At 41.6% G+C, this 22,589-nt stretch overlaps 1 protein-coding gene across 1 annotated transcript; it reads left to right on the forward strand.

The window, feature by feature from the left end:
- The first annotated feature begins 10,988 nt into the window (after window positions 1-10,988).
- MMP8 (matrix metallopeptidase 8) lies at window positions 10,989-21,495 on the forward strand. The gene is made up of 10 exons (XM_045556820.1): window positions 10,989-11,204; window positions 13,286-13,530; window positions 14,218-14,366; window positions 14,452-14,577; window positions 17,184-17,345; window positions 17,784-17,901; window positions 18,655-18,788; window positions 19,369-19,522; window positions 20,203-20,306; window positions 20,460-21,495. Exons 1-10 carry the CDS (start codon window positions 11,103-11,105, stop codon window positions 20,561-20,563), a joined length of 1,398 nt encoding a protein of 465 aa, XP_045412776.1. The 5' UTR covers window positions 10,989-11,102; the 3' UTR covers window positions 20,564-21,495.
- The last annotated feature ends 1,094 nt before the right edge of the window (window positions 21,496-22,589 follow it).

Genomic DNA, 22,589 nt, shown 5'->3' on the forward strand with positions numbered 1-22,589 from the left:
TTACCCAAATTCACGAAGCAATCATGTGGGGAAGATAGGATGTCATACAAGAAGTTCAAGTACTTACCCTTCTCACAGAATATGCACCACAAAAGGCGGGGAAGGTGGGGACTAGCTATTGACCCTCATCCCTTACTTTGACTTCAAACTAAGCCTTAGGTCAAACCAAGGAAGAAATTTATTGAGTACTTGCTAGGGGTCCTGGAGGCAGCACTGGCTCAGGTAGTTTTATAAGCATCTCTCAAGGTTCTTGTGGATGTTTCAGACTCATTCGGATTCACAAAGTCCAACGAATCTTCTGAGTTGCTCCTACCTGGTTTTCTTCGGGGAACTGAGGTAGTGAGTAGGCTGCCAATTCTCAACTCAAGAGGTTGGAGAGCAGAGTGAGCCCCTGGACCAGTCTTCCTGGGCTGGGACAGGCACAGCGGGCAGCACTGCCCCATCCCCACAGACTCCCTAAGGGCTCACGCTGCACACAGTGACCACCAATGGAGAATGGCACATTCCACCTTGGTCCTTCTTAAGGAAGGAAGCCTGCAAAATACTCTCAGCAAAAACTGACTTCATCAGTGTCCCCACTCCCTTCTGAGTGTACTTCTGCCCCCACTAAGTCCCTCCACTTACTAAATAGTCTCAGGATCTCCATACTGTTGCATTAACGAGTTTGAACTTAATTCACATCAGATGTCAATAAATGACTGATAAATCTTTCTGTTTTACACTTGCTGCTGTCAAAGTAATTATTAGAATGGTAGAAATCCAAATAACAAAAAAGAGGGCAATAAAATAATACTTCTTTTAATAGTGTAGGAGTGGAGAATCTTCCTGTAATCCCTCCAACTATATTTTGCATTGAGGGAGCTGGGAAAATGTGGAGTGGATTTCCCTTGCTTGTCCAGTCCACAGCTTCCCCTCATCCTGGAACAGCACCTTCCCTTCCTTATCCAGGGAACTTCCCTCACCCTTCTCCATCCACATTATTCTACTGGAGTTGGCTAGTTATGGTGCTCTGGCCACTGCCGATTGTGGGGGGTCTTATGCCCAAAACAGGTCAGCTAGAGTCTTTCCCTGAGATTTTCCAAACTAAACCAAGGGAAGAGCTGGGGAAAAGGCTGTGCAAGTCAAAGTTCAGGAGTATCTGTTTCCCACCACGTAGGAGACATCTTTGCTTTCCCCGTGGTCACTGTGCACGGTCGCTATTACAGTTTATAAAGCAGACTCCAGATGTGCTTTGTTAATGCGATTGCCCCATGATCTCTAACAAGGAGAGTTTCCCATTCCTAAATAGAAAAGATTATCTAAATCTATGTTTGCCCATCACTCTGCAAAACAACTGGCTACAAAAGAGTTTAGAAAATCAGTGCAGTATATGGAAAAAAATAAAGATGGATTCTATCCCGTCTCAGGTGTTAGTGACTAATACCCTTCACCATATAGAGGTCTGGTACTCTGCCTACTGGGCACATGGAAGGATTGTATTTCTTAGCCTCCTTCCAGCAGGATGGGGCCACATGACTAGTTCTGGACAGTAACTTGTGGCTATTTGGGGCTAAAACATTTAATTGCCCATGCAAATCCCCTTAAATGTCTTTTCCAACCAACATGACAACCGAGAGAATTCAAGATCATGGCTGCTCTGGAAGCCTGTGAATGTGTGTCAGTTCCTTGAGAAGAGCCCCTCTGTCAAACCACTATGGACATGACATACAGCACAAGCAAGAGATAAACATTTGCTGCCTTAAGAAAGATTAAAGGATGCAGGGCTCATTATTACAGTATAATTTAGTTTATCCTCACTGATGCAGACCATGCACAAAAGTATACTTTGAATGGATTAAAGGCCTCAATGTGAAAGGTAAAACTATAAAATTAATTGGGAAAATATATAGGAGAATGTTTTTGCCACCATAAGTTGGAGGATATCTCAACACCAAAAAAAGCATAATCCATAAGAGTTTGTAAAACTGATAGGTGTGACTACATCAAAATTAAACCAGCTTAAACATAAGAAAAACATCAGAAAATTTCCGTTTAAGGGATATTCTGCAAAAATACCTGACCGGTATTCCTCAAAACTATCAAGATCATCAAAAACAGGGAAAGTGTGAGAAACACACAGCCAAGAGGAGGCTAAGGATACAACACAACTAAATATAATGTGGTATTCTGGATAAAATCCCAGGACAAAAAATGGACATTAGGTAAAAATGAAACAAAACAAAAAACTAAGGAAATCTGAATAAACTATAGACTTTAGTTAATAATAATGTATCAATATTGATTCATTCAATTGTGGCAAATGTATCATACTAGTATAAAATGTTAATAACAGGAGAAAGTAAAAATGGGATATATGGGAACTCTCTGTACTATCTTTGTAATTTTTCTGTAAACCTAAAATGCTTCCAAAATTAAAGGTTTATAAAAATTTAAAAAAAAAAGAATTATATTAAATGAGAGACATCCAAGGCAAAGGTAAAAAAAACCTGAGAGAGAAGATATTTGTAACATATGAAACTAAGGAAGGACTAATATATGGTTTATAGAAGGGATTCTTGCAAATCAACATGAATAAGATAAGAAATCCAATAGAAATACAGGCCAAGGAAACGAGTTGACAGAGAAGGAAACCAGGATAGCCGAGAACATATGAGGAGATACTGAATCCTACTAGTAATCAGGGACACACCAGTGTAAAAAAGATTCCACTTTATACCCATTCAAAATGATAAATAGGATGTGATGGCCCTGTTACATCATCTTCTAAAACTGCTACCCACAATGTGCTTTAAGAAGATGTTCTGTTAATAAAGGACAAAATCATGTGCTTAGGGACTTAGTGGAGTTCCTCATTCTGTATTGTCTCCTAAAGCAAACTACCCATTTTCATGAGCCTTGGCTGAGTCTCTAATGCCCAGTTCTCCAAATAACCTGCCTAGTTCAAACCCTGGGCTCATCCTAAATAAGTGCCATGCATTTTGTTTACATTCCTATTTCAAAGAAGACTATGGACCTGACCAAACAGCTCACTGCTCAAATGCCCCAGATCTATGGTTCCCAACCCCGGGGCCGCAGACTGGTGCCCGTCCATGGCCTGTTAGGGACTGAGCCGCAGAGAGCTCCCCCACCCCTCCCCAACTCCCCCATTCTTCCACTTCCCCACCCCATTCCGTGTAAAAATTGTTTTCCATGAAACTTGGAGGGCAAGGCAGGGTACGGCAGGGGATGAGCCTGCAGTGGGCAAGCGAGGGAAGTTGCATCTGTATTTACAGCCTCTCCCCTGCCCATCGCTCACATCATTGCCTGAGCTCTGCTTCACACACACACACACACACACACACACCCATCCGTGGAAAAATTATCTTCAACTAAACAGGTCCCTGGTGCTAAAAAGGTTGGTGACCACTGCCCCAGAGAACTCTGGCGCCCTCTTCTGGTTTTACACGGGCGTGCTGGCCACTAGCATGGTTAAGAGTGAGAGGTCTCAGCCTTCCATGACTGGATTCAGGGCCATTGCTTGCTTTTCCTCCGCGCCAGCCTATGCTGGGAGTATCTGAGGTTTTACACTGGGGACACATTATATTCCTGTAAACTTCTATAACTACTAACAATCTTTAGCCTTTGGCATTAAGGCATAGATAAGTATCTGGATGGAGATACATCAGAATGCTAACACTAGTCACCTATAGAGGAGGGGAGTGAACTGGGGAGGGAGTTAGGAAGCTTCGGGTTCACTTTTTGTGCTTTTGATGATTTGAAATTATTTTTTACAAATGAGCATGTATTTCTATATTACAGGACTATTTAAAAATAAATGAATTTTAAAATAACATAAATCCTTTGAACAGTGCTTTTTAGTTTATATATTGCTTTTCATGCACTGAAGCCATCCTTAAAGCTGATGGCTGTCCTGGGAGGTATTTTCATATCTTATTGTCAGAGAACTGTAATCCTTACTGTTATTTTGCACTATGTGCTGGGTGGAGTGCCAAACACTCTCCAAACGTATCCACATTTAACCTCCACAGCATTCCTGTGACTTAGGTGCTGTTGCTACCACATGAGGAACTGAGACAGGGACGTGAAGTGAGTTGCTCAGAGTCCCACGGCGGTGGGTGGCCATTTAGGGATGTGAAATCAAGGCACTGAGAGATGAAGGGACTTGTGCAAGGTCAAGCAGATGGGAGAGCAGGGTCAATCCCAGGTCTCCAGACCTGCACTCCCCACACTGACGCCAGACTGGCTGCCTGTGAGGACCTGAGCATGTCACTTCAGGCGCCTCTGACGTTCTGTCCTCATGTGTAAAGCAACCACATTTGTAGAATTTGGAGAAAGAGTCAAAATATTGCTATAATGACCTTCATGTGACATTTAAACTAAAGACCAACTCCAGTTTAAGTCCTTAAAAGTGCAGAACCTTCCCCAACTGTGGTCAGGGAGAGACCTGATGATGGAAGAAGGGTTAAAGGGAAGTAACACCCTGGCTTTGAAGACAGAGGAGATGGAGTTACAAGCCAAGGCACGCAAGAATCCTCTAGAAGCAGAAAGGCATCTGATTCTCTGTAACCGCCCCCCCCCACCCCTGGAAGGAAGACAACACTACCGACATGTTGATTTTAGCCCAGTGAGACCCACACCAGACTTCTGACCTACAGAACTGCAAGACAATAAATTTGTCTTGTTTTAAGCCACTAGGCTGTGACAATTTGTTCCAGTAGCTGTAGGAAACTAATTCGCTGCCCTTGATGGACGCTGTCGCCAAAGGGCATATATGGTGTCATTATCATGTTTTAGATTTTAAAAAAAACTAAGTTGAGAACCATTGATCAAGAGAAAAGAGAACAGTATCTAGTGGAGACCTACAGATGCGAAGCAGGGTTTACTCAGGTGAGTTCTCAGACTCCGACAGTTCCACGTGGGTGGAAGCCGGGCTGTGAGGGATGAGGGGCAGGCGTGTGCTGGGAGGAGGTGGAGGCCCTGGATGAAGCTTCCTAGAAGTTTGACAGTGAGGGAAAGAGAGCAAGGACAGAAGCTCCAGTGGTTAGCAGGTGTTTGGTTTTATTTTAACAGAGAAAGCCTGCAGGCAGGAGGCAAGGAGTCAATGAACAAAAAGAAAAAGACTGAGGAGAATGTATAGGAGGATAGGTTCTGGTGTAAGATACTGAGAGAGATCCGTGGACATACCAAAGGACACTTACCGGGACTCTGGGATATGAGAAATTGGAGACTTTTTGTGGTAGAAATGGGAGGAAATGAGGGAATTCACTTAAGGAGGAGGTAATAGCATCTCTTGCTACAGCTGGGCACGAAGCTGGAAGATGAAGAGTGAAGAAGATTTAGAAAAGACACCGGCTCAAGAAAAATGGAAAATGAGGCATTCCAGCCTTTCAACTGAACTGATTGAGGAGAGAAAAGAGTTTTGGCAAATCCAGTCAGCAGTTTCCTGCCCCCAGAAACATAGAGCATCCCAGAATGAAAATGTTCACCATTCTCATGGGTCTCTGTCAAACTGGTTTGTGGACAGTTCCTGACTATCAGTGACTATCAATGGGTCATCCACCCCATTCTCTCTTATCCTCAAGCACCTCTAGTTGGGAAGGGAGCAGGCATGGGGGAAGACACAGAAATGTCTGGGACTAATCAACACTGTGTCTGTGAGACTTCAGTACTGACTGTAGCTACCCTCAGGCTGCCTAGACGGTCACAGCTGCCAAGCTCACCTTTCAGTCAGCCTCATCTGCCTGCTGGATTTCCTGCAACAGCCTCTAGAAGTCTCCTCCACTTCCTTCAAGCCCTAGTCTTAATCTTACTCCCATCTGTCATCCTCAAGACAACTCTTTTTTTTTTTTTTTTTTAAGGCAAGCGAGAAAATGAGGTTTATTGAAGAGAGATAGATAGGATTATAGGGCAAGAACAAGATACAGGTTTACACAGCATGATACATACGCCACAGATGACATCTGGACCCATTGTTGCAGCAAAGGGAGAACAAAAGGAAGGGCACAAAAAAAGGAACTGGTTATGATCTGCACCTTGTTTTATAGTGCCCGGATTGGGACCTCCCTCGTGGTCCATACATCACCATGGAACCACTTTGGACACTTGGGAGTTGCATTACTTCACATGTGGGTTGTTCTAGGTCAGTTTCCAGACTCTGTGGTACTTATGCTGCTTGGCCCGTGGGCTAGAGAGTCCCCTGCATTCTTTTGCAGCAGGTGTGCTAAGTTATGATTGGCTGATTCATGGGGTATTGCCTTCTCCCCCAGGTATGGCAGTAGCTCAGGGCAGGATCAAGGTGGAACAGGACCAAGATAACTCTTTGACTCTAAAGACAGCTCTTACTTTATTCAGACAATGATATTTTTCCCACGCACATTCCCAGCGTGTGTCTGTGAGGTGAATGGCTTTGGGGATGTGTGGTGTGATGACCCAGGCTTCCTCCTGCCCTCCTCTGTCTCATTTCTTCACCATCCATCCTTGAACCAAGAGGAAGACCCATGCCTGCCCCCGGGGCCAGGTCCCCATGACCTTTCGTCTAAATTCCTATTCCATCCTTTCGTTGTTCTCCTTACAGCCTCTCCTCACCCTGGTCTCTCCCAGATACTGCAGCCAGGAGAGTTTTATTAACTCAGCTTGGATTGTTACGTGGCTCAGAAACCAACAATGACTGTTCACTGATGGCCTTTTGATGTCTGATTCCTGCCCCTCTATCATTTGATTCTAGCCTACCATTCCAACTTGCTTCTCTTTTTACATTCCATGCTGATTCACCCAGAACTTTGGGATTCCCACATATAACCCAGGGTTTCTCATCACAATGCCTTTAATCTTTGTTTCTTTCAATCCGATTCTCATTCACCCCAACTTCAGAGCTAAAACACAATCTATCTTTCAGTGTTCATCTAGAGAGCCACTTCCTCCATGAAAACTTTGTGGATCTCCCCAATAAGCCATGATTGTTCCTTCCTTTAAATCCTACAGTGTGGATTTTTGCTTCTCTAGTCAAATACTCTCTATCCTTTCTTGCTATAGAGGTTCTCAACTCGTTATCAGAGTCACCTGGGATGGTTTCTAAAATTATGTATGTCTGGGTCTCACCCTAGACATTCTGACTTTGTAGCTGGAGTGGAGCTGTTTGAGTCAGTTCAGGCTGCTATAACAAGACACCATAGCCTAAGTAGCTTATAAACGGAAACTTATTTATTCCTCACAGTTTTGGAGGCAGGAAGTCTGAGACCAGTATGCCAGCATGTTTGCGTTCTAGTGAGGGCCCTCTTCCAGGTTGCAGACTGCCAACTTCTCATTGTATCCTCATGGGAAAGAAGGTGAGCGAGCTCCTTGGGTCTCTTTTATAAGAGCACTAATCCCACTCATGAGGGCTCCACCCTCATGACCTACTTACCTCCTGAAGGCCCCACCTCCTAATACCATCACATTGGGGGGTGGTATTTCAACATATAAATTTGGCTTGGGGGGGTGACACAATGTCCAATCCATAAAAGGAGACTCCTTACCTGTATTTTAATACAGATTCTGACCTAGAGCCAGGACTGAGAATAATCACCTTATTTTAAAATTGCCCTCACTGAGTGAACAAAGGAGATGATCAGGAAGAATAAATGGAAATGTACGTTTGAATCAAATTTCTGAAGCTCTGTTTCCTTATCTTTAAAATGGAGATAATAACCCCCACCTCCCTGGGTTGTTATGAAGCTTAAAAGAGATAAAAGATATTGAACATCTAAGACAGAGTCCTACAGAGTGTAGACACTTGATACACATGTTTCCCTCACTTGATAGAAAAGACTGCCAACTTAGCACAGTAGTTAACACATAATGGGTTGTGAGATTTGAGTGTGACCATTTATTAATATACTCTGTGCAAAGGGTATAAGTCACACACATATGTCCCCTGGCTAAACGGAACACTGGCTACCAAAGGAAGCTCCTTGGAAGTTACTTCATCGCTCAGTGGCTTCATTTTGAAGTACTTCTCTTTCTGGAAAACAGGAACTTTTCAACATTGCCAACTCATTCACAGAATGGACACACGAGCTAACATGGCTATAACTTCATCACCTTCATAGTACAAAGAGGATGCCACGCTGGAGGGTTTACACAGATGTTTTTCCATACACGCTCTCCTCTAGTCCCCTTGCTGCCCTAGAAGGAGATGTTAATGCACCAGTTTTACAGAGGTGGAAATTCAGTCTCAGAACTTAGAAGATTCGCCAAAATTGCATAAGTAGGAAGTGACAGGACTACAATTTGAACCCAGTTTCAACTCCAGTGCTCTTTACCCTTCACCACAACTGGCACCAACAATTATTCTGTTAACTTGATCTCAGGGTGTGCAGACATCTATCCATGTCATTAGAGTTCACAAAGGCATGATGCGGAGGATATTTGCCTTGGCTTATGTGCATCAAATGAGCCATGTGCTTCCCTGGGTGTGCCCCTGTGCTCAGGGCATGCTATTCCCTCGACTGCCTCACATTCTTCACTGGCAAACTCCTGCTTACCCTTTAAGATTCAGGCACACAGGCCCACCCCAGCTGGTTCGACTCATCCTTTATTTTATAACTAAAGAAAAAATAGACTACATCTATGCGATCAGTTCCATCTCCTTGGGCCTATAAGGGAAAGCTGAGCTATAAAAGTACAACTCGCTATGTCTGCTGTGGAACCGTACATCAGACGATGAGAACAGTCCACTGCCCATGTGGTGTGTGGGGGGGTGGCTAGTATTAGGGAGACAGAACGATCCTACATGTACTCTGTTCAAACTAAATTCCTTCATCTTCTTAACTTGCTCTGAAACTCACGTTATATTGAACAAAGCCTTCATTTTAAAAGAATTTGTTTGTTTGTTTTTTCTAGGAAGAAATCTACTTAAAAGGCAAATAGCCCATAAGTTCACACTGAAGTGTAAATGACTGATGGTTGATCTTTTGGTGAGAGGACCTGAGAGAACTCCCTCCAGGTCCCAGGTACCAGAGGAGAGTGAGGCACAGACATCATGGCGGCAGGTGGCGGTCAGGTGTGGGGAAAGGATTTGGAAAGTACCAACTGAAGGCCCTGAAAACAAATCCAGTGTGGCCTTCTCCACCAGGGCTGGGCCTGTTGCCAGGGCTCTAGATCCAACAATTCCGATTTTTAGCACAGCATTTAGACAAACACCGAAGAACTGAGTTCACCAAAGTTTTGGATTCTCATCTAAATCATTTGCTGTTGAGCTCAGAAGAAAGTACATTTATAAACTTTGTATATAAGCCAGTGTATCAAAATAACTTAACATAGAGATAGACCAATATTAAGGTATTTTCACTGAGCCAAAAGGGTTTTTTCACTAAACACCTAACATGGAGGAAGACATATGAAGTCGTGCACCCAGGGAAGATTAACATGACCATGATTTTAGAACAACTTGGCAGGGATGGCAAAGCTACCACATTGGTACAAAGAATTGATTGCCACATGTCTGCATGTCTGCATTCTACCTCTTCTTCAAGGTCCAGCTCAAATTCTACCTCTCTCATGAAGCTTTCCTTGGTTCCATCTCCCCCCACCACAACTCTTTCCTCTGGACTCCCATGGCATTTTATCTGAATCTCTATTAACTTAGCTCCAATAATCTAGTATCCATCACAGCACCTGGCATACGGTAGGTGGCAGGAAATGTTTATTGAATGAATACAAGAATCTACATCATGAATATTAATCTACTGTCCAGATACGTTCTAACCCAGGGTACATTTCTTTAGATTGTTACAAAGCTCCTAAGAGACAACAGGAGGAAACTGAACTCCTTACTATAGCATCTCAAACACAGACATTATATACATGTTAATACATATGTCATCCATGTAGACATATGCATTTATATGCAAGAATACCCATCCTTGAAGATATATGTACATATATGTAAGTGAATATGCACAAAGACTGTGTATGTTAGCAATTTACATCCATGTGGAGTCAGAATAAGTGGGACCAGGTAAGATGATTTGGAAAGCATGCCCAAGGGCCTCTGACCAATACAGAACCCTGTGTACCACATTGTCTGGAAATCCTCTCTCAGCATCATACTTCCTTGGGAAGACATTTCATTCTCCCCCTCCCTTGTCTTCTCCTCCACGAATAGAAGGCAAAGTATCCCAGCTGTTGCAGGCCTAGAGCTACTGCTCCACTGTGGGCCAGCCAGGACTCAAGTGGGAAACTATCACACAGAGCCTGACGTAGTATCTCCCAGCTGAGTGTCTCTAACCATACCCCTAGGATTGAGTCCCGGCTCCTCCACTGATGAGGCATGTGACTTACACAAGTCATCCAAACCTCTGGAAAATGGAGATAAATAATGGCATGTCCTTCTTGAGGCTGCATGAGGATGATTGAAGTAATATATGTATAGTATGAATGTCTGGGACATCATCAATATTTAGCAAATGTCTATGATCATCACCAGCATTGCTCTCTTTGTCTTTTCTGTGTAAAATCCAGCTTGCAGATTGGGAATTTTCTAACACATTGATGCCAGAGCCACATCCTCCAAAAGCTGCCCTGGGACCCCCATACAAAGCCTGCTTGTGATAACACACTCAAGCACCCAATCTCCCTACGACATACAGTGAAGGTGGGTAAGTACAGAGAGTTTCTAGTTAGGCTCCTTGGTCCCAATGTCCCTACCACTAATCTAACAATATTTCATTTCATAAATTAACACAGCCTCAGTATCTTATATAGTCAGAAAATGTATACTCATAACTTCAGAATTAGGCTCCTGTTTTCCTTGACCAGACAGTTTTGCTAACTAAAAACCCCAAAGACAAGGAGTAGCAAATTGCACTTTGTTCTGTTGAAAGATTTCCCCATTTGGGGGTACTAAATCACATTATAAAATTGCAAAACTGTCAGGCTGTAATTGACCTGTGTTGCTTCATATTCCTGATGCAGCAATTGTTTTAGACACGGCTTTAAAAGGGACCAAAAGGGAGCAGTGAGTGACAGGGGATGCTGTGAACCTCAGGGCACTCACCAGGGGAAGGGCCCTACCCAGAGGGGCAGAAAGGAGACCGGGAAGGATAGTGTTTAAAGAAAAGGTCATGTTCTATCTGAAGACGCTTCCGTTTCTGCTGTTACTCCATATGGAGCTTTCCAAGGCCTTTCCTGTACCTTCTGAAGAGAAAAATGCAAAAATTGTTCAGGTAAATTAACTATCATTTACATTACTTTGGTTAACTAGGTTAATTTGCTGATTATTAGGAACATGTGTTTGTTTTCCTGTTAGTTAAAATAGGCATAAAGAGATGATCTAGGTAATTGTCTTGAGGTTGAACATATCCTTTAGTCATTTGAGGGGTTCCAAGCTGGCCAAGACTGGGCAGTATAAAAGTTGAACATGAAACCAAGCTGGACTCTTCAAAGCCTGGGAAAATACTGCCATCGAGCTGCCTCCAGCTGGGAACCAAACCCTTTTAGAGGGAACGATCCTATTTATAAAACTAAATGGTTTTCTTTCCACTTACCTAAGATTTTCCCTTCCAGTATATCTGCAACTCAATTACTATATGGACATTTTTTTTGCAGTCAAAAATTTTGTGTGTAGAAGAGAACATGAGGATGGGTGATTATAATAAACTAGAAATCAGTTCTTAGTTTAATCAGATTTCCTAGCACCAGATTGTGAACTGTTTACAAACTTTTGAAAGTATTATAACAGCAAAACCAATAGTTTTTTTAGCATTGTTTTACAGTATTAAAGTCAGGCCACATTTTTAAGAAACACAGGGCAATGCTGTCACAAATTTCTCATGCACAGTTTTTTTTTTAGCATTACAGTTTTAGAAAATTATTATTATTGTTGCCTTTTGGGGGGGTATCTCTTAAAACAGTAATAGTAACTCCTGGGTTAATAGTCAAAGTCCATTGAGTGTTTACTTTGTGAAAGGAACCTTGCTAGGCATTTCACAAAAATTATCTCGTTTAATCCTCACAACAACCCTGGAGGGGGGCATTATTATTTCTATTTCAGAAACAAAAATGAATCTTAAATCAGATAAATAATGCATCCAAGTACTCACAGATAATTCATGGTAGAGCTAAGATTTGAACCCAAACCTATCTGATCTCAGAGTGTGTGCTCTGTTCTGTCACCTACTGCTATGGTTTGAGGGTGGCCCCCAGAATTTATGTGTTGAAAATTTGGTCTCCAGAGTGGCAGTGTTAGGAGGTAGGGCCTTTAAGAGGTGCTTAGTTGTTAAGAGAAATTAATGCTGCTCTTTGGGATGGGATTAATTCTCTCTGGAGTGTGTTCTCATTCTTGAGGGACTAGATTGGTTGCTGAGACAGTGGGATGTTATAAAGCAAGGCCACCCCTTGTGTTTTGCCCCTTTTTGCATGCACTCACTTCTCCTTCCACTTCTCCACCATGTTATGATACAACACAAGGCTCTCACCAGACGCTGACCAGATGCAGCCACCTGGTCTTGAACTTGCCAGCCTGCAGAACCATCAGCCAAAACAAACCCTTTTATTTATAAATTCCTCAATCTCAGTATTCTGGTACAGCAACAGAAAATGAACTAAGACACCTCCAAAATGTCAGGTGTTCATGGACTACATGAGGTGTAATGAAGAAGTTTCACAAATGGCTTGTTAACACCCCTCAGAACCTTTATTTCCAAAGAAGTATTGGCCCCTTTCAAAGAGTTATCTTGGTGAATAAAATGCTAATATAAATGATGGTGCCATTACCACAAAACCTATTTGGAGTTCTTTTGAAATTATCTGTTGTCATTTGATAGGCAACATGGTGAGTTGGAAGCTGAATTGTCACCTGGCAAGTTCCTTACTTCTCCGTGCCTCCATTTCTTCATGAGGGTGATTAAAACTTTTCTACAGTAATGAAAAGATGATAAAAAAGAAAATCTGCACTGATGCAACTAAGACCTGAACAGAATTCAATTAATGCTAGTTCTATTATAAAAATAAGAAGACAGTCTCCTGACAACACATTAGCACTTTGCACTTGGTCCTTATCCTTTTGAGAGGCTTATTTTTATGCATAACCATTAGTTGGAGCACTGAATGGAGGGATGAGGGACTATTCTTTCTAATAGGCATTGTTCTCTCAAATTCAACCTAAAAATTTGTGTTATTGTTCCTGTGGCTATTAGATTATTAGTTCTGGTTTGGCTTCTGCAATAACTTAGAAAGGATTGCAAAATGCCCAGAGAACTGAAGATCACTTCACAGCAAGGACCCTTGTGTGTTTGTCTTTGTCCAGGACTACCTAGAAAAGTTCTATCGATTACCAAGCAACCAATATCGGACTGCAAGGAAGAACAGCCCTAGTACGATTGTTGAAAAGCTTAAAGAAATGCAGCGATTTTTCAGGTTGAATGTGACAGGGAAGCCAGATGCGGAAACTCTGGAGGTGATGGAAAAGCCCCGCTGTGGAGTGCCCGACAGTGGTGATTTTGCGATAACTCCAGGAAACCCCAAGTGGGAACACACTAACCTAACCTACAGGTGATAGTTCTAGAGTTTCAGAATTCATTCAGCCAGTATTGATTATGCTTTTCTGATATGCCAGACACTGTTCTAGGACTTAGTATACAGTAGGGGCAAATAGATAAAGATCCCTACCCTTGCAGGTTATGAATAGTGAATGAGTGGAGTGTAAATAGTGAATGAGTATGAGAATACAAGGGTGGAGATTCCATGGGTTCTTTTCACTCGAAAGCCTGCCATTTTAGTCTTCCTTCTCCAACCATCTAAAGAGAACTGTGACAAAGTTAGTCTATCTCTTTAATGACTCACTTAGGAGCCCAAAAGACTTAATGATTGCTGGCCCCACTTTCATACATCTTGATAATAATAATGATAATCCCTAATATTTGTGTAACTACCATTAATATTTACCAAGTAGTGAACTAAATGTTTTACATGTATTTAATTCCCATAATAGCCCTATAAGAGGGATGCTATTTTATTATCCTCTTTTTTATGAATAAGGAAATGGAGGTTTAAAGGCCTTAGAAACTTACCCAGAACCCATGTCTGTCTTCAGCCCTGAGGCTTGCATGCCCTCCTTCCACCCTCTCCAGTGGTAGCACATTGCATGTGCAACTCACTGCAAAATGGAACAACTCAATCTGTTGATAGACTACTGTTCTAAACCGTAACAAACCCTTCACGCACCTTCTCACTTTGAAGGATTATAAGCTATACCCAACAGTTGTCAGAGGCTGATGTGGAAACAGCTATTGAGAAGGCCTTTAAAGTCTGGAGTGATGTATCACCTTTGACCTTCACCAGAATCTCACGGGGAGAAGCAGACATCAAGATTGCTTTTTACCTAAGAGGTAGGAAAAGCAGTCATGCTCAGTTTTGGCTTCCCTGGCTAACCTGAAACTCAACAAGGAACTAGTACAAATTGTCTTATTTCAGATCATGGTGACAACTCTCCATTTGATGGACCCAATGGAATCCTTGCTCATGCCTTTCAGCCAGGCCGAGGTATTGGAGGAGATGTTCATTTTGATGCAGAAGAAACGTGGACCACAAACGCCAACAGTAAGCTGACCAAGGTTATGTCCACATGCAGCTTCTGAATTAATCTTTTCCACATTAGAATACACACACACACACACACACACACACACACACTCAAGTTATTATAAAGTTTCAGACTCACACAAACTGATCATTTGAAATTTTTTCTACCTCAAGATTCTAAATCAATTTAGGTTTTAAAAAATTCCTGAAGCTAATTACTGGCCTTACTTCCTAGGGCAGGGATCAGAAAACTACAGACCACGGCCAAATCCTGCCCAGACTCTATTTGTATAAATAAAGTTTTATTGGAAGAGGGCCACATTCATTTGTTTATGTATCACCACAGCTGCTTTCACTCTGCAATGGCAAAGCTGAGTAGTTACAACAGAGATCCTTTGGCCCACAAGGCCTAAAATATTTACTGTCTGGCCCGTTACAGAAAAAGTTTGCTGACCACTGCTGTAAGGTCTTTTAATATTCTGAAATTTCGTGATGTTTGGAAAGGGCCTATTTTTCAGTTTTTTTGGAAATTCATTTAGAAATTATTCTATTTAGAAAAGAATAGCTACATTCTCCATCATGTAGTTATTTCATCTTCATGGAGCTCTTTTTCAGTGGTATGTTCCTATGCAGCAAACCACTTCTTTCAGAAGGATCAGACTAAGAAAGGCTGGTATTCCTGAAGGGAAGACAAGAGGCTGAGCACAGGTATATCCAGACCATGGGGTACTTCACCAGGCCGTGGAGCAACTATATACCGGAGAGGACTTTTTTGAAATAGGAAAGGCACTTTCTACCTTTGCTTGGCACCTGTTCTTCCCACCATATTCTCAGCATATATGTTGTGTCTATTCTCCCTAAGTCCCTGTGCTAGGAGCTGTGTGTACCCAAGGATAAGTAGCAACTCTCCATACTCTGTATTCCTATTGCCTCCCTGACTAGTTCAGATGATCATTACCTCTTACCAAAACTAATGATCCAGATTCCTAACTGGACTCTCCATCTCCAATCTCTGCTCCTTCTAATTTTTGCTAGCATTGCAGCAAGGTTTGTCTTTGGAAAGACCATTTTTGGTTATACTGCTCTCCCACTTTAAAGTTTCAATGCTTACATATTCTGCACCAAATACTGTCCAAATACCTTCACTTAGCATTGAAGGTGACTTCCCCCCCTCATCGTTCTTGGCTTGTCTTCATATTTCATATACACCAGCTACATTGCACATTCACTGTTTCCAGATCACACCCTGTGCTTTCCATCTTCCCTAGATTTGCTCACATTGCTTCCTCTCCTCGTCCCAAGCACCACCTTTGAAAATCTCTCATCTTTCCATGCTATGTCAAAGGCAACCTTTTATCTTGTCTTCAGCTGAAAATGAGAACTTCACCACAGAATTCTGACAATTTTTGTTTCTCTTTCTTTAACTGTTCTCTCTCATTATTCTGGGCATTCAAGTTGTTTGCACACATATTTCCCCTTCTAGACTATGTCCTCCTGGAGAGAAGAGAACCACAGCACCCAACCATTCCTTCAAACAGTACTAGAAGCACTCAAAGATGGGTTTTGAAATGCACTTATGAACACATGTGGTGATAAAAAAGCAAGTCTTAGAGCATGGGTAGAATTTTACTAGGCTAATTATCAACAGAAAGTTGACCATTTTGGTAATAGTGTGAGTCTAACTATTATCTGGGGTTTGACCCCGGATCCTTTACTATAAACATGTTGCTAATAAAACTTCGGAAAAATGTTGTGAGGATGAAATAATACTATACTGACTAGCAGGTGGTAGGTACTCTACAACTATGATGATTATTATTTTTAAAAGTAGGCATGTAGGAACATGCACAGTGTGTTTGTGAGGTGGCATGTAGACTGGCTGGAGTGAAGGATTCACAACAGAAGTCAAGCCCTCAGGTATCTGCTGGAGCCATGTGGGGGAGGTTTTGAAGGCCAGGGAAAGGAGGTTGGGCTTTATCTGATAGGAGGGGGGATCCTTAAAAGTTTTTAAGTTCCCAGTTGTGAAAGGCATTACAATCATGTAAGTTAAAAGATGGAGAAATGGACCAATAAGAGCCAGGGTTTATCTCTCTCCAGTGGAAAATTCCTAGACTACTTGGAGGGCTCACAAACAGGGAAGAGCCAGTGCTAGGCTATGGGTGATGAGGAAGCCAACATGAGCCAGCCCTGCATCTGCTGCCTGGCGGCTTCTTTTCTAACTACTGACTCGCTGAGACTCTACTAATGAGGCTGACGGTCTGAGACACTGGAGAGGATGGGTGTGGAGCACAAGAGGAGGAGGGTTCCTAGAGTCTTGAGACCCATGGCCCTGCCATCATTTCTCCAAGCCTCAGATCCACATCCATAAAATGTGGGAATTGGAATAAAGGCAGCTTTTCATGGTCCTAAAATTTGATGCGAAGTTCACACTCCCCACCGTGACTGGTATCTTTATTCCTCCCAAGTTCACTTCCTCAAGTGCCTGAAGGGAAGACGAAAAAGACAGGTGTGGGAAGGGCTGTTTCCTCAGGCAGCTTTGGCTCTGAGGTTGTGTTCCTTGAGGTCATAGCTCTGCCTCCCTTGGATCCACATGGAGCCATTCACCACACATGCTTGCATTTCAGATTACAACCTGTTTCTTGTTGCTGCTCATGAATTCGGCCATTCCTTGGGGCTCGCTCACTCCTCTGACCCTGGTGCCTTGATGTATCCCAACTACGCATTCAGGGAACCCAGCACCTACACACTCCCTCAGGATGACATCAATGGCATTCAGGCCATCTATGGTAAGGTCATCTAAAAAATAGTACAGTACGTGGGGCCTGGGGGTAGGTCAACAAGCCCAGGATCTGAGTCTCTCTCCCTTTGCCCTTCTCACCGGTCTGTCCTCTGAGCAAGCTCAAACTGAACTCTGAAAGTCCCCAGTAATATAGCATCAGCAAAGGAGGCCGGTAGGTGGGGCTGAGCCCATACTGCTGCCTTAAAAGAAACATTAGGAAGAAATACACCACATGGTTCCCTGTCATTGTCTCTGAATGGTGGGGATTTTTTTCCTCCTCCTCCTTTTTTATGCTTTCTAATTTTGTATATTCTAAAAAGACACGGCTGTCCCTTTTCCTTCTAGGAGCAATCCTGCTCTTAGATGTGTTTCTCAAAGAAATTCTCGCATAGGTCTATAAAGGCCCATCATGGACAAGTCATGTCAAGGATGTTTTTCCCCCCAGGACCTTCAAGCAACCCTGTCCAACCTACTGGACCAAGCACACCCAGATCCTGTGACCCCAGATTGACATTTGATGCTATCACCACACTCCGTGGAGAAATACTTTTCTTTAAAGACAAGTATAAAATTGAACTATTCCTTCTTTTGATTTCTCTTACTGGCATACTTTAAGGGTGGATTCTAATTAACCACACGTTACTGACCTTTCCTTTGAATTATGCTCACATGCATCTCATTGGAATTTTTAATGTTTTCTGAATAACTCAAAACACCTAGGAAAAGGAAAAAAAAAAACCTAAGACACTCACACACATTCAGATGTCGGTGGTGATGTAAAAAGACATAGGGTACAGCTGCTTAGGAACTCCATAGCTGAGTTCACCTGACACCAAAGCACCATCCAATTCTGCCCAAAATCAGCCAAGTAAATGAAACCACCACTTAACCAGTGGTGTGGCCAATCATCCCACTAATTGAAATTTTTGTTTTTCCATTGGCTACTTTGTGATTGTGCAATCACAGGCTGAGTGTACTGCTGTTGCTTTTGTTGATGGCTATATATTCTCAACATTTAGTGGGAGCAATAATGAAAGATACAAAGTGTGAGGGCAGGGGCAATGCTGAATGTAATCAAATAAGATCATTCCTGTGGCCTCCTCTGAAAACTGTAAAGTACTTACCAGATGGACAATATCACCATAAAGCTTAGCCTTGTGCTAGTCACTGTGATAGACTTTGCATTCATCATATTGTTATATCCTCCCAGCAATCTTGTAAGGGCCATTACTACCCCGAGAATCACAGAAACCACCTACTTAGACTATTTTGTGTGTGTGTGTGTGTGTGTGTGTGTGTTTTCTTATGTCCATTAGATACTTCTGGAGAAGACATCCTCAGCTACGAAGCGTTGAACTCAATTTTATTTCTCTATTCTGGCCAAACCTGCCAAATGGTATACAGGCTGCTTATGAGGATTTTGACAGGGACCTAGTCTTCCTATTTAAAGGTAACTTCGTAAAGAGTTCATCTTTTCTTAGTTGTGCCTGAAAGGAGGGGGCAGGGAGCGACTTCTTTGTGGTCGCTTCGATGTTCAGAAGAGGTGAGCTGATGAGAGCATTATGCCAGCCAGACTGTTGCCAGGAGCCCAGGGTTGGGCCCATCTTGGCCACTAACTGCTGTGTGAACTTGAGCAGGCTGTACTCTATTCAGGCCTCAGTCTTCCCACTAACAAAATGGGAGACCACATTAGACCATCCTCAGTCTTCCTCCATCCTCATTTCAGTTATCATTTTCTAAGATTCCTCAAAACTGTAATCTAGTTTGTGTATAGAGGTAACATGAGCTAAGACATCACATTATGGGGCCCTGAATGTCAGGCTAAGAAGTTTGAATTTTTTTATAGGTACTGGGGAAAGATTAGGACCATGATATCCCCCCCTGAAATTAACTCTATCACCTTCTCTTTTAAAGACTATTTGTTCCATTTTGATTTCCATGATGAATTTATACAAAAATCAAGAAGTGATCTATATTATTTTATAAGAATGGAAAAATTTTGCTTAACATATAACCTGAATCATTGACAGGCAACCAATACTGGGCTCTGAGTGGCTATGACATTCAGCAAGGTTATCCCAGGTATATATCAAACTACGGCTTCCCAAGCACTGTCCAAGCAATTGATGCAGCTGTTTCCTATGGAAGCGAAACATACTTCTTTGTGAATGACCAGTTCTGGAGGTAAGGTAAACTATTTTTCAATTATAGGTTGAAATCTGTGTTTCTCCACCCTGTCTACAAACCGGTAACAATCAAGTATCTGAAGGTTTTAAAAATCTAGGTGGTCTTCGACAGGTTTTAGTGAGAATGTATTATTTTTCAAAAGATGATTGGTGCTACCATGGCTTTTGAAAATTTCATTTTTATTAAATTAAAATGCTGGCTCAATATTGAGGATTCTGTATCATGAGACAGAGAGAACCTTAACAAAGCACTAGGGTGAGATGCAAAAAGAATTAAGCTAGTTCTCATGTATGAGTTAAATTCTGACATGCTCAAGCAAATGTTATCCAGATAGCCTGCAGAATTTCTACCCAAGTTGAATTTATTATTTACATTTATACATACACACATATGCACGCAATATACTATGTACCAATCAAGTACAAGCCTTAGAAAATGTAAGTTTTTCTTTTTGGAAATAACATTGTGTCAGTGATCAGAAGCCTGTTTTAGAATTAATGATACCTCCAAATAAGTACGTGCCCTAGGTAGAGAAGTTAATCATTCTTAATCCTAGGATGCTGTGAGGACTGAATAAGAAAACATGTGTGAGGGGACTTTGTAAAGTATATACTACTAAAAGAGAACTGTTATATTTTGTACTGGTCTTAAATCATGTGACATTTTGTTTTTACCAGATATGATAACCAAAGACAAGCCATGGACCCAGGTTATCCCCAAAGCATATTGCGTACCTTTCCAGGAATACAAAGTAAAGTTGATGCAGTTTTCCAGAAGGATGGTAAGTAGGAGAAAAACCCTAGGAAATGTGTTTGTATTTGTAAAATAGCATTTTCTCATTTGAATGTTATATTGGAACAGGGGCAGGGTTTTTAATTGAAGACATCTGAGATCTTTTATAAACTAATTCAATAAATTATCTCTTTTTCTATAGACTTCTTCCTTTTCTTCAGTGGACCACTATATTATGCATTTAATCTTAGTACTCGTAGAGTTACTAGGATTGATAGAAGCAATAAATGGCTTAACTGTAGATAAAATTGAAGCAAAATCAAATGTGCTTGTATCCATTTTCTGAATATGGAAGTCCAACTTGTGTATACATTACATTGTGTTGTATTCATACTTTTCTCAATACTAAGTAATTTTGTTTGCCATCGCTGTATTCATTGGGCCTGTCATCAGTAAAAAATGTGTTTGGAATATTCCACTGTTTGCAGAGATGGATTCAGTTCTTACACATTCTGTCTTAGGTTAGTGATTCCATCACAAAGAGAAGGAAGGTAAACTTTTTTTGGTCATCTCAGTATTCGCTATTTCGTTATTACTTATCTGACTTCTAAAATTCACTGTTTCATAACTTGCTTATCTGACTGTATATATTCTTGAGTCTCTTTAAACATGTCTTATGCGTATCTGCTATGTGCAGTTTAGCACTGGATTTTGGTTAGAGGTAAGGATTGTAAACAACATAGACAGTATCCCTTAGCTTTACAAAAAAAAAAATATATATATATATATATATGGTGTTATTTTCCTCTCTTGGAAAGAAATGTGGAAGATACATGTTGTGGGTTGAATTGTGTCCCCCCAAAAAGATATGTTGAAGTCCTAACCCCAAGTACCTATGAATGCGAGTTCACTTGGAACCAGGGTCTTTGCAGATGTAATTAGTTAAGATGAGGTTGCACTGAATTACGGTGGGCCCTAAATCCAATATGACTGGTGTCCTTATAAGAAGAAGAGAGACATAGCCACACAGGGGAGAAGGCCATTTGAAGATAGAAGCAGAGATCGTAGTGACACATCTACAAGCCAAGGAATACCAGAGATTTCCAGCAACCATCAGAGAGACGAGGAAAGATCCTCCCTCACCACCTTTAGAGAGGAGAAGATGACCCCACTGACACCTGCAGATTTTGGACTTCTAGCCTCCAGAACTGTGAGAGAATAAATTGCTTTTGTTTTAAGCCACAAGTTTGTAGTACTTTATTATAGCATCCCGAGACAGAATGTGTTAAACACAGTACATCTGCACATAAGAAAATAAATCAACATGGAATTCCAAAGTTTAATCCCCCCTAAGGATTATTGAGAATCTTCCCAAGGAAGCAGCAAAAAGGAGAGATACCACTGCCTCTGCTGCCTCCTCCCTGCTCTCTCCTAGAGCAAAAACAAATGGGCTAGTTGGATCTGTTGTTCCTTAGTTCTTTATTTCCTGGAGTACTCAGGAGGGCTCACTCTACATATAACTGGAATTTACTGCACAAAATTCAATGATTCTCATTAAATCACATTAAACTGAGCTTAGATGCATAAATTGGTTAATGGATCTTTTCTGTTAAGAACTTTAGGAACTAAGAGACCATAATATCTAGTCAAGACATCAAAATCATTATAATGTCATATTTGCAGTTGCTAGAACATAATGCAGCTTACTATACAATAAATATGTGGATTATAAAATAAATTTCTCACTAGCACATGCTATTTTCTTTCTCTATTAAAGCTTTTGAATCCCACAGGTAATTGATTTCCCATCTTGTTCTGGTTCAAAAATTGCCTATTAAATGAGTTCAAATTAAAGATTTTTATTTTAAATGACTGTTTTGTGATCTACGTATAATTTCCTAAAATACTACCCCATAGTTCCTCTAAAGTATAAAAAGAAATAGGAAATTTTACATATATTTTCAGACATTTATTCCCTTGTCTGAATTATTATATCAATAATAAGCTTTTAGGACGGGCACGGTGGCTCACGCCTGTAATCCTAGCCCTCTGGGAGGCCGAGGCGGGTGGATCGCTGGAGGTCGGAGGTCAGGAGTTCGAGACCAGCCTGAGTGAGACCCCATCTCTACTAAAAATAGAAATAAAAATTATCTGGACAACTAAAAATATATATAGAAAAAATTAGCCAGGCATGGTGGCGCATGCCTGTAGTCCCAGCTACTCGGGAGGCTGAGGCAGGAGGATCGCTTAAGCCCAGGAGTTTGAGGTTGCTGTGAGCTAGGCTGACGCCACGGCACTCACTCTAGCCCAGGCAACAGAGCGAGACTCTGTC

This window comes from Lemur catta, chromosome 7 (assembly GCF_020740605.2).
Source record: "Lemur catta isolate mLemCat1 chromosome 7, mLemCat1.pri, whole genome shotgun sequence".
NCBI lineage: Eukaryota > Metazoa > Chordata > Mammalia > Primates > Lemuridae > Lemur > Lemur catta.